This window comes from Microtus oregoni, unplaced genomic scaffold (assembly GCF_018167655.1).
Source record: "Microtus oregoni isolate MIOR12 unplaced genomic scaffold, Mior012 000025F_ref0000491, whole genome shotgun sequence".
NCBI classification, from domain to species: Eukaryota; Metazoa; Chordata; class Mammalia; order Rodentia; family Cricetidae; genus Microtus; species Microtus oregoni.
The window spans coordinates 15,116,955-15,134,072 of record NW_024543084.1 but is presented as its reverse complement, the minus strand read 5'-3'; the positions used below and the strand labels follow the sequence as shown (position 1 = coordinate 15,134,072).

General features: G+C 47.0%; 1 protein-coding gene and 1 pseudogene across 1 annotated transcript in view; one reads left to right on the top strand and one right to left on the bottom strand.

Moving 5' to 3' along the window:
- Positions 1-17,077, bottom strand: part of Gpr107 (G protein-coupled receptor 107) — a 62,606-nt gene extending 45,529 nt beyond the window's left edge. The window contains exons 1-4 of the mRNA XM_041674417.1: positions 16,933-17,077; positions 2,741-2,863; positions 2,130-2,180; positions 1,453-1,535 (exon numbers count right to left, since the gene is read on the bottom strand). Of these exons, the coding sequence (XP_041530351.1) occupies positions 1,453-1,535; positions 2,130-2,180; positions 2,741-2,863; positions 16,933-17,055 (380 nt within the window). The 5' untranslated portion in view covers positions 17,056-17,077. The remainder of the gene's footprint in view (positions 1-1,452; positions 1,536-2,129; positions 2,181-2,740; positions 2,864-16,932) is intronic.
- Positions 13,695-13,949, top strand: LOC121462894 (annotated as a pseudogene).
- Positions 17,078-17,118: the final 41 nt, after the last annotated feature.

Genomic DNA, 17,118 nt, shown 5'->3' with positions numbered 1-17,118 from the left:
CTTAGCTTAAACCCTATGAAGGCTCCCTCGGAAATTATACACAGGACCAGAGAGCTAGCTCACTGGGAAAAGCCTGAACCTGAATCCAAACCCTGAAGCCTACACAGCAGGAAGAAGAGAACTGACTTCCAAACTGCTCTCTGACCCCCATATGCATGGCATGATATACACATGTGCCCAGCCAAAACAAAAATGTAAAAAAGTGAGCAAAAAGTTACATACGAGTTGAGGTGGTTGGGCCATGGAGGTGCTTGGTGGCAAACTACTTGCCTCCAAATTATGGGACCTGAATTTGATCCCCAGAGGGCATGTGTAAAAGTGGGGCATGTGATGAGAGCCTGCAACCCCAGGAGAGAAGGTGGTCACAGGAGGGTGCCTGGAGTTTGCCGGCCGGCTAGTCTAGGTAAATCAGCAAGAACTCAGGCAGTGAAGAACTCTACATAAAGAAAATATGGTAGAACAGTTGAGCATGGTGGGGTACACCTTTCTTTCTTTCTTTTGTTTTTTGAGACAGGGTTTCTCTGTGTAGCCTTAGCCCTGGCTGTCCTGAAACTCACTCCATAGACCAGGCTGTCCTTGAACTCACAGAGATCCACCAGCTTCTGCCTCCCAAATGCTAGGATTAGCAAATTAATTACAGGCGTTCCCAGCTTTAATCCTAGTACTCAGGAGGCAAAGACAAGTCAATCTCTGAGTTCGAGGCCAGCCTGGCCTAGTAGTGGACAGCCTGTCTCACGAGGGAGGATTGGGGGGAGTGGTTGAGGAAGATACCCAACATCAGCTTCTGCTGCCCAACCCCACACACAAACATGAAACCCAGACTGTAGTCAGATAGAAAAGTACCTAACTTAAAAACACAAAATCCTTCTCCCATGCTCTGCCACAAGGACAATCTCACAAAAGAGACTACTACTGTGAGGTAGGAAAGGACCCTGAGTGGCAGAAGCCGCTGCCTGGATCCTGTCCAGTTTCTTACTTGCTTCCTCTACTGTGCTCCCGACAGCAGACCTGGTGCTGATGCAGTGCTGCTCACATGCTACTCCACAGGCCACTCCCTCTCTTATTCCACAGGCCACTCCCTCTCTTATTCCACAGGCCACTCCCTCTCTTATTCCACAGGCCACTCCCTCTCTTATTCCACAGGCCACTCCCTCTCTTATTCCACAGGCCACTCCCTCTCTTGCACACATGGACACCCTTCCTGCTCTCATTCATCTGGAAAAGATGACTCACCAGAAGGCTGCCTGCCTAAGTCTGACCTAAAACTGTCCTTCCCTGCCATGGTGTGTGTGTTGGGGTGCAGGGGGATCCCAGGTGGCCCTGTGTCTCTTAACATGTAACTCATCTCAGCACTCAGTGGAGGACGAGCATGTGGCAGATATCGTGGGGATGCTGCTGCACCAGCACCCTCGCTGTACTGAGGGCGAGCAGAGAGGACTTAGGATTACTTACACGCTTCCGGAGATGTTTAAGATGAGAAGGGTGACAGATGACATAAACTGCTTCTTTAAAATACAGTAACTGGCATCTTCGTCCTGCCAAGGGAAGAACAAGCATGTATCATTGCACCTGCTGTGGCAAGAACAAGGCAGATGAGAGGCTCACACTTCTCCAACAGTGAAGCCTGGAAGCTACAGCCGCTACCACCTTCAGAACAGGCACTGTGGGCTGACTCCAGTGAGGACCAGTCAGACTGTGACCTAAAACTGACCAGGCACCTGCAATCATACTAGCACCTATGAGACTGAGACAGAGGTACCAGGAATTCAAGTCCGGCTTCAGTTATATAGTGGGTTCCAGGCTAGTCTGGGATACAAACTGTGGTTACTCATGCTTGTCATCCCAGTCTTGGGAGACTGAGGCAGGAGGACTGCTCTAAGTTTGAGGCCACCCTGAGCTACAGAATGAAAGCCCGTCAATCACTACTGTCCCCTCAAGAGAGACAGAGGGCCAGAAAGATGAGGGTGCTGGGTTTGAGTCTCAGCACCCAAACAATCACAATTACCTGTTGCTTAGTTCCAGGGGATCTAACTCTCCTGACTTCTGAGGGCACCAGGCAAGTATGTGGTGCATAGACATGCAGGCAGGCAAAATATCAATATACACAATTTTTTTTATAAGCAACTTACCAGGTAAGAAGAAAAGCCGTCGTTCTTGGTCCGATCTAGACTGAATCCGATCTGAGGGCAATGAAAAGAGAAAAGACTAAGTCCCTCACACTGTCCATGCCCTTCTAACTCAAAGAACAAGAAAAATACACGCAGAAAGCATGGACCCTGAGGCATGGCTTCTTGTTTCCCTTAGTGCACGTCTGAAGGATGGAAACAGCTGCTCACGTGAAGTCACTAATCACACATTTACTCAAGAGTCGCAGGGCTGGAGAGGAGGCTCAGTGCGCTCTCCCACAGGTCCTGAGTCAGCTCCCAGCAACAGCGTGTACTAGGGTACAATTCCCTTTTGGGGTGTCCAAGTGTACATGTAGACAAAGCACTCATACATAAAATACATAAGCAAATAAAATTTTAAAAAAAGATTTTTAGGGCTGGGGTGTGGATGGACAGAGCATTTGCCTAGCACGGGAAAGGCCCTGGGTTCCACCCCCAGCATCTCCCTGACCACAGAAATAGAAAAGTCAAGCTGACTCCTATGTACACTTTGGTACCACCATGAAGAATTTTCTCCAGTTAGGAAGGAGGGAGGAGGCTGAGAGAGTAACCCCTGCTCTAGGAGAGACACTTGCCTCACCGCTTGTGCCCACAGCTCCCTTAGGCTCGTTCACAGACAGACTGCTGACGTTGACCACCATGTACCCATCCTTGAAGAAGCCAAAGGTGTTCAGATGGACTTTATGCCTCACGTCATCCTAGAGAGATTGGAGATTTCTGATCAGTCAGTCTGTTCATGCTGGAAAAGCTGTGGTATCCGGTTTCATAACAGTCAAAGTCCCCACAGGTACAGGGATAGCCACAGCTATCACAGTTAGCCTTCAAAAGCTGGAAAAGACTTCAGAAATCCCACAGATGGCAAAACTTTGCAGAAGGCAATCATGGACTCATTCAGTTCAGCACATTTGTATGGGCTCTGGGGGCAAATTGGTCAGGGTCAACTTGACAAGTGAATTCCACAGTCAGATGAACGAACCATGGTTTAATCCCCCTGCATTCTTCCTGACAGAGCAGTGGCATCGGGGAGGCACTGAAAATGTGATCAAGGAGGTCACCTCATGTGGTATATACCTTTAATCCCAGTACTCAAGAGGCAGAGGTTCTCTGTGAATTCAAGGCCAGCCTAGTCTACACAGAGTTCCTGGCCAGTTAGGCGTAGAGTGAGACCCTACTTGAAAAATTTTTTTTAATTTATAAAAGAAAAACATTCTTGGTGGGGGGTGGTGATGCACACACAAATGCACTGCTGAGCTCAGCTCCTTCCTGACTTCCCTAATGCACAGCTCAGACTGGATACAGAGTATGCGGGCCTTCAGGACAGGAGCCAATGCAGAAGCACTCTCTGGAGCGAGTTAAGTGGGGACAGACTCCACTGGGCAGGGGGAAATCCGGTGCCCTCTGAAACCATAGCTCACAAGGATATGCCCAGCCCTGCCTGCCTCATGTCCCCGTCTCAAGCAGGAGCACACATTCCGGGACCAGGACAGATATCGGCAAAGCCCTCTAGCACCCAGTGCCTGGGGTTCTTCATAGCATGTAACATTACTGGGAACTACGTGGACCGTCTGTAACACCTGGCTCTTTACCTTAGAGCTAGAATTACCCAGACATCGGACACTGTTTATGGGATCCTCCCCTACAGCTGAAGTTCCCAGGTATCAGAGGCTGTCAAAGGGGACCCTCTGAGGCAATGAATATATGCCACATCCACAAGGCCCAGAGACAATGCACTGGAACACTGCCACCAGGAGGATTTTATTTCCTGGCTGACTCTGGCCCCTCCCAACTGGATCTGACGGCTGGAACACAAGCCCTTGGCAATGATCTAATCCAAGCTCTCTCTCCAGACTCCTGAAACATCTCAGAATGGCACTGGCTCCCTCTTCCTTAAACCCCCTTCTATTATCCGCTGGTTTCAACTCCCTCTTCCCTTTTTTGGTCCTCTGGGAGTTTCCCTTAGTGCCAGAGCTCAGCTAAGCATTTAAAGCATGTCTGCTCACTCTCCCTTCCCAGGGAGACAGAGGAGCTTGAGGCAAACCAACACTCCCATAGAGAAGTAACCTGCAGGACTGGGAGGCCTGCAAAGGAAAAAACAGGAAGAGTGAAGGCTCCTGCCCTTCTGGGGTGGAATTAAGTCCTTCAAAAAGTGACCCCAGTGACTGCCTTCCCTGTTCTTCAGAGAAAACACATGCCCGCTACCATTGCAAGTGCAAAAGAAAAGAGACTACTTTGACAATATTTGGCAGTGAGGATATTCAGTCCTCTGTGATAGTGCCCAGCTGAGCTGGCAGAGTGGCAGGGAGATCCTAGAACCTCCTCACACCACCTCAGGGAGAAGCAAGCCCATTCACGGAACACAAGGATTCAGAGAGGGGCCTTCAGGAGGATGATTGCTCCCCAAAGAAAGGGACTTTCCAGGCACTTGAGGGAACGCAGAGCTTCAGAAAATTATGAAAGCGCTAGCTATTTCCTTCTGGTTCCACTGTGTTTCCACTGTAGAAATAATTACGTTGTACATTTATATAGCTTTCAGCATGTATAGAAATTTTACATTTTTCTTATATTTTGTTTATTTTCTTGTGTATGCATGCACATGTCACAGTACAAGGAGGACAACTTGTAGGAGTCCAGTCTCTTCTTCCAACGTATGAAGCCCAGAGACTGAGTTCATGGCAAATGGCTTTGCCTGCTGAGATATCCCACTGGCTCCAAATTAAAAATTTAAGGGTATGCTTCTTTTTTCCTTTAGCCATCCTGTATGAAGATTACAGCAGGCATGGTGGCATACGCCTTAAATCCCAGCACTCAGGAGGCAGAGACAGGTGGATCTCTTTGAATTGAAAGCCAACCTGATCTAAATAGTGAGTTCCAGAATAGCCAGGGCTACACAGTAAGACCCTGTCTCTAAATAAAGATTCACAGAAGCTCTATAAGGACTGTGCCGTATGCACTTTTTGAGTACCCGGCACCCGACATGGTGGCACATACCTGTAACCCCTGCATTAGGAGGCAGAAGCAGGAGGATCAGGAGTTCAAGGGGATGAGAGGCTGCGTGGGAACTCAGCATTCCCACCTTTCCTTCCTGCTATACCAGAAAGTTGCAGCTCAACAGTAAAGTGAGAGAAGGCAGGAACAGAGAGGGTCCACAGGAGCACCCAGCTGACACTGCTGGTCATCAGCACCAGAGGAGACACCGTCAGCAACCACCGGCCACCTCCTTTGCACTGGGCCTCGCAGGGCTCTGAAGGGCTCTCTGCAATGCTGTGTTGCCTCCCTATAACTCGACATGGCAGGTGCTGTTCTGCTCAGGCTACTGATGAAGAAGCAGGCCCGGGACAGGTAAAGCCTGCTTAGATCACAGCAGGAGCAGAACCAGCGTCCCAGACCAGGTGGGAGCTCGACACCTGGGCTCTTACTCACTGCAGGACTTCCACAAGCAAATTAACAGTGCATCTCATTTTGCTTTGAACTAGTCTGCATTACACAGGAGTTAAAAGAGCCAGCTTTGTCCCTGCATATACAGGCGTAGTCCAGCCAATTAGAGGAAGAAATCCCAGACAACCCACAATTTCACCTACAGGTATCTTACTATAGATCTCCAATGTGGGCTTTAAGAAAAAACAAAACAAGAGTATGGTGTACTCTTAATCACAGTAAGCTGCAAGACACGTTAATTCAACCAGATCATTCAGCTGTGAAAAGCCAAGGTCATGGGAGCAAGAAATACTGTACCGAGGGTGCGACTCAGAGGGAGAGTGTTGTCTGGAGTGTGTGACTGAGAAGCTAGGCTGGACTGTAAGCACTTCCTGAAAGGAAGTTCCCAGATACCCAAACAAGGTCAGTGTTAGGAGTGGGTGGGTCTTGCCTAGCTCTCCTCACAGGCTCTCTGCCAACAACCCAAACAATGGGCAAACCCCAGTTTGAAGGTGAAACACTGTTGATTAATGTACCTTTTTGTTTGTTTGTGCTTGTTTTTGCCTTGAAACAGGGTCTCACTGAGAGGTCCAGACTGACCTTGAACAGGGACTCCTTCCTCTCTCTTCACCCTCCTGAATCCACTGCTGGGAATGCCAGTATTCACCAATACACCAAGCCTAGATACAGGCATCAGAGAGAAAAGGCAGTCCCTGATTATTCTAGGTTATGCAAAGTTATTCTGAAATGTTTGCTCTTATTTTCAATAATCTACTTCGTTAAGACGACACTTTCTTTTAAAGCAGGTGTAACAGAGACGCATGCCTTTAATCCCAGCACTGGCGAGGCAGAGAGAGATGAATCTGAGTTTTAGGTCAGCCAAGTCTACACAGAGAACTTGTCTCAAATAAATAAAATAAGGGCCCATAAGATGGCTCAGTAAGCAAGGCACTTGTCACCTTCCTGCTAAGCCTGACAACCTAAGTTCAATTCTCAGGATCCACACTGTGAAGAAGATAACCTACACCCACAAGTGGCCCTCCAAAGCCGACAAGCTCGGGTGCACATGTGCCCCACCTCCCACACTAAATAAACAAAAAGTTAAAAATAATAAAAAAATAGTTAAAGTCAGATGTGAATGTGGCAACACACAACTGTAATCCCAGCTTTAGGGAGGCTGAGGGGAAAGAATGGCAGGCTGAAAGCCAGCCTGTGCTACACAGACCTTACCTCAAAAAAAAAATTTTCTTTTTTTTTTAAATTCTAGCACTAGGGAGGCAAAGGCAGACAGATCTATGTGAGTTCAAGGTCACCCTAGTCTACATTGTGAGTTCCATGTTAAATAGAGCTATATGATAAGATCTGGCCTCAAAAAAAATTTTTTAATGTATCTTATGTAGGTTTTATTAGAGAAAGAGACAGACAGACAGACATGAATTCCTACAAAAGTAAGTTGCCCTAAAAATTCAGGCTTTCAGAAAAATAAACTAAAATAAACCTGAAAGTAAAAGACAACAGAAAACATGCTGACATCCTGAACCTCACCAACAGTCAGCTTAAATGAGATGTCACCATTTTACTACCGGGCTGACGGGCCGTCTGAGCACGTGCTGTGCTGGGAAGAATGCGGGCAACAGAACACTCAGTCCACGCAGGCTGACTCAGTTAGGAGTAACAAGTTTCACAGGTCCCAGCAGATGCCCACATTCCAGATGTCTCAGATCTCAGTGAGGGAGAAGGAAGGGAAAGAGAGTTAGTGATGAACCAGTCCTCTGCTCTCACTCCGCCATCCCTCTCCTCAGTCATCAAGTGGCTAGGTCCTCTTTCAGTTTTTACCTTAGATCACCACAGTCATAGTGGCTCCTTCCTTCAAGTTTCCTCTGAAAACTTGATGCAGGAGGACTGCCATGAGCTCAAGCCAGACTTAACTAGAATAATGCCATCACCTGGGCTACAGAATGTGACCCCTTTTCCAGGAAGAAAAAAGGTCCCTGGAGCTACGAGTGTAATTGTTAGAAGGCTTACACGCACAAGGCCCTGGTTTTGAACCCCTATTGCATACACCAACCATGGTACACACCTATAACCACAGCTCTGGGGAGACAGAGGCAAAAGGACCACAAGGCCATTCTCAGCTATTTAACAAGTCTGAAGCCAGCCTGTGACACTTAAGTACCTGTCTCAAAACAAGAACAAAAACCTCAGTCACTGGCAAGACTTGGTGATACTTGCCTATAATTGCAGCTACTTGTCCAGCCATGTTAGAGGATGGCAGGTTACAGGCCAGCCTGGGCAAACTGGCAAAACCCAAAAGATTGGTTGGAAGAAAGAAAGAAGGAAGGACCCATATGCAGACCCATAAATATCACTGAGCATCAGTTTTAAAAGCTGAATCAATAACGTTTATATGGATCTGCACTTTTCATTTTCAGCAACAATATCTTCTTTGTGGACTCTGTGTGGATAAATTTTCATATTGTTGCTCGTAGTCCCTCTGCCTACACATCATCACACACCTCCAACATACACTCATGAGTGTGCAGCCATTTCTCAGGCTCTGTGGCTACCACACTGTCTAGCATGCACCTGTGCCTCTTCTCACCCCTGCTGTGTGTACTGACTTCTAGGCTATAGGAATCTGGCCAGAAACTGCAACTGCTTCCCAACACTAGGAGGGCCATGGCTCCTCACATGCTCACCATCCCGGAAGATGCTGGGCCTCACGGTTCCCATTCAGGGAAAATAAAGCTGTTGGTGATTCAGTTTCTATTTTCTGAATGTCTGTCTGTCTGTACCCCTCGTCTGTTAGCTAGCTGCTTCTCTGTTATAAAGTATCTTTGTTTATCTCTCTTATGCCGATTCCTATTAGATTTTTCTTGTAGTTTTTAAGAGTTATTTTTATTATTTACTGTGTCTGTCTGTGTACCTGTAAACATGGATGTGCATGAGGGTGCCCTTGGAGGCAGAAGAGAATGTCTAAGTCCTGGAGTTGGAGTTGTGAACCATTCCTCATGCATACTGGAAACGGAATTCCAGTCTGTCCAAAGCAGCAAGTGCTCTTATCCCCTGACATCTCTCCAGACTGAAAGTCCTTTATATATTGTGGAAAGTTATCTTTTTACCATCACCATCACTGCTGTTTTATTAGTAGTATGTGGTGTGGAAGACAACTCTGTGGAGTGGGTTTGCTCCTTTCACCTTTACAAGGGTTCTGGGGACTGAAGTCAGGTGGTTGGGCTTGCATGGCAAGTGGGGTACCTTGTGAGATATTTGTACACTGTGTGAGGATACATTGCTATCATAGGTAGAATAAAAAGCTGAAAGGCCAATAGCTAGGCAGGAGGTATAGGTGGGACTTCTGGGCAGAGAGAGGTAGTAGGAGGAGAGAATCAAGGGGTGCAGGAGATTCTTGGAGACGCGGGGAGTCTGACATACAGCATAAAATGTAAAAAGCCACATGGTAAAATGTAGATTAATAAAAAGCAGGCTAATTTAACTTAGATAGTGGGAAAAGCATAAGCTAAGGCCGCATTTTCATAACTAATAAGTCTCAGTGTCATTATTGGGGAACTGATTGGTGGGAAAGAGAAAGACTCCCTACAGAACCTGCTGAGCCATCTCACCAGTGGACGGATTCACTTACCTTTGAACTTAGGCTGCATGTCTCTCTTTCAGTCTTTTAAATTCTTTTAACTGTGTACTACATATTGTCATATGTGAGTTTTTCATTTTTGTTTTTTAATTATGAAGAGAAGAAAACCTGCCAATATTTATTGCTAGTAGCTATTTCTTTAACACACTGTGTGTGGGGTGGGGGAGTTGTAAGCAGCAAGGCCAGAGGACAACCTCCAACTTCATCCTCATAAACACCTCTACCTTCTTCGAGATAAGGACTCTCACTGTCCTCCTGTCTCAGCTTCCCCACCATGTCTGGCAGGTTTACATGGGACTGAATTCAGGTCTTCAGGCTTAGAAGTCAAGCACATTACCATCTGAGCCTCTTCCTGGTAGCATTTTCTTAAACACCTTTTTTTTTCTTTAATTCTTCTTGGGGCTGAAGAGAGTTGCTTCAGCAGTGAAGAACACTTCCCCTGCAATCAAAGGACTTAAGTCCAGATCTCCTCACCCACATAATAAGCTACAGATGCTTAATACCCCTGTACCCCAGCTCTGAGGAATATGGAAGCAGGATTGCTAGGGCAGATGATTTCCAGCCTAGAAGACACAAAACCAGGCTCAGAAGGAGACCCTGCATTGATGCTGAATGCGTCAAATGGGGGAAAGCAAGTCAAACAATCCCACGTTAACTCCAAATAGAGTATTTTAAAGCTTTTCTTTATTAAATGGGAACTCATGGATCACATAAAGGAAACAGGAATGGGGTCCGACATCCAGCTGTGGCTCACGGGAAGAAGAGAATGAGCGGGGCGGGAACAAGGCTTTTTGGTACCCAAAGTTGTGCCCCAACCTGGTCTAGCCTCTTAAAGGCCATTTGCTGAAGGAGGTTCTCCATCACTGCATCAAAGGAATAGGTGATAGTAATAGAGGAAGACATTCAACACCACCCCAGCCTGGCTTTTACACCTGCATTCAGGCATGCACACCTGCATGCACATATGCACACACACAAATTAATTAAATTTAGACAACCCTTGAATCCAAGGTTGTAGAATACTCATGGATATTTCATCCCAAAACATTAATCTTTGTAGACTACATTTCTGTGTAAGTATGAGGTAGGCACACCATAGTCACTGTGCTAAGACTATGTAGGACCAGTACCTCCTAACACCTACTGTTCTGTGATACCACCTCTATACGGCCCACTCCTATTCAGACACCTCTGCTTACACTGCTGACTGTCCCAACCTGTCACATGGCAGAGGCAGGCGGATCTATGAGTTTGAGGACAGCCTGGTCTACAGAGCTACTTCCAGGACAGCCAGAGCTTCACTGAGAAACACTGTCTTGAACCCCACCCCCCAAATATATATATTTGCAAACATACATAGACACAGATAGATCACACCACACAACCAATGTAAAATAGCAACAACAACCAGGTATGAGGAGATGGCTCTGTGGATAAAGTACTTGCTACACAAGCATGAGAACCAAAGCTGAACACAAAGAATACACACACAGTAGTACACACCTGTAATACATCTCACAGAAGGCAAGGGACAAAGAAGCTCAGAAACCCATGGGCCAGCAGAGCTGGCATACACAGTGAAGAGCAAGAGACTCTGTCTTGTGCAAGGGTCCTGTGACAGGCAAAGACTAACACTCAAGATTCTTGTTTAACCTCTACACATAAGCCACGGTACCCATACTCAAGGACACACACATCATATACACACATTAATAAAAAAGCAGGTGGAGTAATAGCTCCATGTAAGAGTAATAAAGTGATGCCTGTTTGACCTAGCTGAAGGTCACTTAGCCAGCTGATTCCTTAAACAACAGCTCACTGGCTGGTACTGTCAGATTGTACTAGCATATCTGTGTAGATAAGGTATGCAGGCAGCACACTGCTTTCTTTGTTTCTGTGATGAGTGCAACCAGAGCTTTCCCTATGCTTAGCACACGTGGCACTACTGAGCCACACCTCCTCCAGCTCCTGGTTTGTTTTAATTTTTGGAATGCTGGGGACAGATTTTAGGATTTTATGCATGCTAGACAAGTGTTCCACTGTTAAACTACAACCCCAAGGCACCATTTTTTCACTGAATTCATTGCAAGCTAATTTCACATTAAAATTTCTAATCTTTTTTGGGCAGCAGTGGCACACACCTTTAATCCCAGCACTCAGGAGGCAGAGGCAGGTAGATTTCTATGAGTTCAAGGCCAGTCTGGTCTACAGAGTGAGTTCCAGGAGAACTCTGCAGCCAAGGCCACACAAAGAAACCCTATCTGAGACAGAGAGAGAGAGAGAGAGAGAGAGAGAGAGAGAGAGAGAGAGAAAGGGAAAGAGGAAGAATTCTAATTCTACTGGGCCTTTAATCCTAGCATTTGGGAGGCCCAAGCAGGGAGATCTCTGAGTTCAAGGCCAGTCTGATTTACAGAGTAAGTTCCAGGACAGCCAGAACCACACAGAGAAACCTTGTTTCAGGGGTAAAAATTATGTGTATGGATATTTTGCATGCATGTATGTTGCTTATACGCCACATGCATGCCTGGTGGCCCTAGAGGTTAGAAAAGGGCATTGGATCCCCTTGAACTAGAGTTACAAACATTTGTGAGTTGCCATATGGAAGCTGAGAATCAAACCCAGGTCCTCTAGAAGAGCAGGTAGTATTTTTAACTGCTGAACCATCTCTCCAACCCTCTAGTGTCTCTTTCAAGAGGGAGGGGGAGAGAGAGAGAGAGAGACACAGACAGACAGACAGACAGACAGACAGACTGACCGACCGACTATACAGGCAAGATGGTCCATAATCCCAGCACTCAGGAGGCTGAGGCAAGAGAATGGTGAGTCTGAGCCCAAATTGGGCTATATAAGGAGACCCTGACCTGAGGAGGTGGGAAAAAGTAAAACAGAAGGGAGACCTAGACTCTCTCAGGACACATTAATACAGCTGGAAGAGCAAGCATCCTTCAGTGGACACTCCACTGGCCCTCCAGCAGCCAGGTCTCGACCAGGACCTACCTGACTTCTCACAACAGCTGAGTCTGCCACCTCTGATCAAAACCTAAGCAAAAGCACCCTTATGCACCATTAGAAAAGAACAATACTGTGCATTACACACTGGTCACTGTCTACGGCAACAGAGACCCTGCCCCCAGAAGATTAACATTAGAGTCTCGGTTCACTGAGTATACAGTCACAGTGGAAAGGAGTCAAAGTCTGAAGCTTCTTAAGAACAGAGAAAATGTGGACCTGATTTGATTTGCTCTTAAGGATTTCTGTTCTAATGGTGTCTGGGTTGGTTTTTTAAGGGCGCCTCACACTTTCCAGGGACGCACTGAGTATTCACAGATGGGTAACAGGATACTTCTGATTTGCTCTAAATAAGGAAAGACAATGACAAATGCTGCCAACTGTGGGGAAGGGGAACCCTTATTCGTTGCTGGCAGGATGTAAAACAAGCTAGCTACCTTGGAAAGTTGAGTGTGGTGCTTCATTTTCTTCTTCTTCCTTTTTTGTTTTTTGTTTTCCGAGACAGAATTTCTCTATAACAGTCCTGGCTGTCTGGGAACCCACTCTGTAGACCAGGCTGGCCTCGAACTCACAGAGATCTGCCTGCCTCTGCCTCCCGAGTGCTGGGATTAGAGGTGTGTGCCACCACACACAGGTAGTGTAGTACTTTCTTAAAAATTAAACCCAACCCTACCCTATAGGATAGCCTGGCAATTCCACTCCAGTCCTGGGTGTCACCCAGAGAAACAAGGACAGGCAGTGTCACAGACTTGCATGTGAATGACGGTGACAGGATTGTTCTTTGTACAGAGATGGCATCGGGCACACGCCTGTAATCCAGCACTGGGAAGACGGAGGGAGGAAAACAGACGCCAGCTGTACAGGCCCAGAGTGGAGTGGTGTAATAATAAATAACATCAAATTACTGATTGGATTCGGGAGATGACTCAGTGGATAAAAATGCTTGCCATATAAGCACAAGGACCTTAACCCAGATCCCATGGACCCACCTAAAGGCAGGTGTGTGGTAGCATTCATGCTTGGGTCTCTGAGAGGCGGAGAAACTTGCAAACTAAGCTGACACATACAATAGTGAATAAATCCCTGCCTCATACAAGATGGGAGGCAAGGACACCCAAGTCTGCCCTCTGACTTCTACACAAACATCTCAGGGCACACATACACATACAGTATGAATACACAGAAGATAAACTGAGAAATGGCACAACATGGATGAATCTAAAAAGTCTAAGAAGCCAGGGACAAAAGCAGCCCTGCTGTGTGACTCCATTTCTCATGGAGTACCTGGCAAAGGACAGTCTATGCAAACACAAAGTAGAAGTGTCGCTGACTGGGCATGGAGCAAAAGAGATGTGGCAGCAGACTTCCACACTCATTAATCAAGAGTGAAAAATCTGAAGAGACGCAAGCAGAAAAAAGAAATTAAACTAGGCCTGAGGATCGATACGACAGGCATGATGGAGGTTGAGTCCTCCTACTCGGACTTCATCTCGGGTGACCGACAGGCCATCAGGATGCAGTCCCTGACATCCAGGGTGACTCAAAACAGGAGTGTGCAGAAGCTAGCTGGAGACATGGGCGAGCTGGCACCCAAGGGGGCAGAAGGACGACAGGCATCGGGAAGTACCCCAGATAAGGAAGTCAGCAGACAGCCTGAGAGCAGTGATTTCAACACCTCAATTGAGTCTGGCCTTGGTCCTAGAGGCTAGGAAGTTCCCTCCTTGGCACAACCCAGCAGTGTCTTCTCCGAGCCCATATCCCAAGCCAGCCAGGCTGACTGAGAGCCTCCTGGAGGCCTCTGTGGCCAGTACTCCAGCACACCCACAGTCCTGGGAACCCAAAGTGGGTTCCCACAGTCCTCTCCCACACCCACAGGCTCCACTCTCCTTCCGCCTCCCTATGGTATCCAGGTACACCATCACCACAGGCTGTTAGTTATAACTGTCAGCTAGGGGGGTTGAGCCAGGTCCTGCCCTCTGGTGAGCAGCCTCCACATGGACAGGGACTGTCCCCGCATCAATCATCCCTCTAGCCAGTTGCCTAGGTCAAAAAATCTTAGTCTTTTAAAGTCTCTTCTACATTTTTTTATATTTATTTATTTATTATGTATACAATATTCTGTCTGTGTGTATGTCTGCAGGCCAGAAGAGGGCACCAGACCTCATTACAGATGGTTGTGAGCCACCATGTGGTTGCTGGGAATCGAACTCAGGACCTTTGGAAGAGCAGGCAATGCTCTTAACCACTGAGCCATCTCTCCAGCCCTACATTTTTTTTTCTTTAGAACATAACTTTTTCAGGAGAGAAGGGGGAGCTGACAATCACTTTATTTGGTTTTGGTTTATTTTAAAAGCTGGGTTTTTTGTTTTGTTTTGTTTTGTTTTTCGAGACAGGATTCCTCTGTGGCTTTGGAGTCTGTCCTGGAACTAGCTCTGTAGACCAGGCTGGTCTCGAACTCACAGAGATCCGCCTGCCTCTGCCTCCCGAGTGCTGGGATTAAAGGTGTGCAGAGGCAGGAGGTTGGGTCAAGGCAAGCCTGGTCTACAGAGCAAATTCCAGGACAGCCAGGGCTATGCAAAGAAACCCTGTCTCAAGAAAAAAGAAGAGTAAGGAATATACAGAAAGGTCAAAAGACAAGGGCTGTGAGAAGACCAAGAAAACAAATGAGAGATGGAAAATACCGAGAGCAAATTAAAAATGAAGAGATTCTTTTCTACTTTAGGAAACTATAAACAGTTGAGAAGAGAGAAGTGACACCTGCACAAGTGGGCAGGTACATGGGAGTTCATAATACAACTGTACCTACTCTGCTGCATTCAAAATTGTTGGTGCTAAAAAGTTTTATAAGCACCAATGCCATAGAAATGGCTCAGCAGTTAAGAGAATGTACGGCCCTTGCAGGGGACCCGAGTGTGATTCCTAGGGAGCAGCTTACAACTGCCTATTACTCCTGCTCGTACACGCACACACACTGACACACAAAAAGAAAAATAAAACGAATCTTTTAAAGAATCAATTGATATTCCAGATATTTGGTGATCAAGTTCTTCCAAGTCTGGGTTTCTAACCTGATCAAGTCTATACTTCCCAACCTCAAGCAGAGCAAGACCATCTTGAGCCTTTTAGATAGGCCTTCTCTGGGCAAATGCCATCTACTTAGACAATAAATTAAGACTAAGAAAAGATTCTAGCACCAACTATGGAATAAGTTTAGGGAAGATGTTCCAAGAGAGAACCATCAAGTCACTTGGCACAGGAGAGAATCAATCACAGCGCTACACTAAGTTAGCACAAGAGAGAAATCAACTGCAGAACTACTCTAGGTTTGCTTCTACCACCAAGGCGGGATATCAGGTTGGTATATGATGGCCACTAAGGCTGGCCGATATAAATGCTGCCAGTGTTTACCTGATGATATCAGGCAACTGGCATTTTAATACTAGAAATGTTGGACAGGGAACCAGGAGACATGCTCCTAGTGTGTTCTGTTGCAAGTTTTCTAATTCCTAAGCTTTATGATCTCAGCTCCATTGATTTTGCAGTAAAAACAATCTCTAAACTTCGAAATGGGAGAACTTAGAAGTTAGGAGTTCTTCGCTCCGGTTGGGAACTACTGATAAGATGTACCAGAACCACGAGGCCACGGGAAGGCAAAGAAAGTGGTGTGGCTGAAAGAAAGGACAAGCACTTCTCTGGGCAGAACTGCTACAGCTCTCAGTTGGGATCTTCAAAAGGAGCCAAGACTGACCTGTGGTTAAGAGTCACCTTACTCCAGACCATTTGTATCTACAAACAAAAAAGCCGGCATTGCAAGTACGCTTGTATGGATCTGGCCAGGTTTCAATTCCAGACTCTGTCTGTGTTCTTCAAACTCTACGTTCACAAGACTGATGCTTCACGACTAACGCAAGGTGTTTTACAAGACAGCTGTGTCCAGGTCCACAAACTTCTTGGAACACTATTAGGAAAATGTATAAGGCTTTGAGTCATAATGATGTCATCTTCTGTTCCCCAGATATGCTAACCTGCTGACAACCCTGTGTAAGCCTTAGAGAACTTTAAACTGTGGGTTACCATAGCGGTTCCTAGTGTGCATTCCAGGTCTATCCCTTAGACAAGGGCCATAGAGACAGAAAGAAAAAGACCCACTCTTAGAAGCACTTTAAATGCTGAGTTTGGATCCTGAGGGTTGTTCCTCCTTCCTTCCTTCCTTTCTTCTTTCTTTCTTTTTGAAATCAAGGCATATATTTCCGGCGAGATTTGAATCGAGCACCCTAAAGCAAGCAGGGAAAAAGATTCCGCACACCTTCAAAGAGCCAGGTACAGGCGCACGGAAGGGCGGAGATCGCGGACAAGAGAAACTGGGATTAAAGTTGTGTGCAAGGGTAAGCAGGGAAAGGAGGTTACCACCGGCGTGAATTCCAGGGAAGGCAGCGGGGGTCGCAGGAGCGGCCTCCCAGGTCCTTGGGGCTTTAGACAGTCACTAGGCCCCTTCCCCAAGACCTCAAAGCTGCAGGGACCAGACTACCCAAGGCACCCGCACTGAGTAGTCCGTCGCGATAGGGCCGCGCAAACCCCTAGCTTGGGAACCAAACTTAGAGAACCCGCAGGGCTGAAGTTGGTTCATCCCGGAGCAGCTGTCGCGCCCCGGTCTCCACCCCCTGTCCCTGTCCCCAGTCCGCCAGCCCTTACTTTGAGCGCCAGGTGGTGGACGCGGCCCAAGCCGGGGTCGACCAGCAGCTCCAGGAACGCCAGCAGTGATAGCAGTCGCAGACAGTAGGGGCCCGAGCAGCTGACGGGCACCGGGACTGCCATGTTTGTTCCAGCATCACCAACTACTTCCTCTCCCACCCACTTCCGGGTCAAAGTGCGACGCCC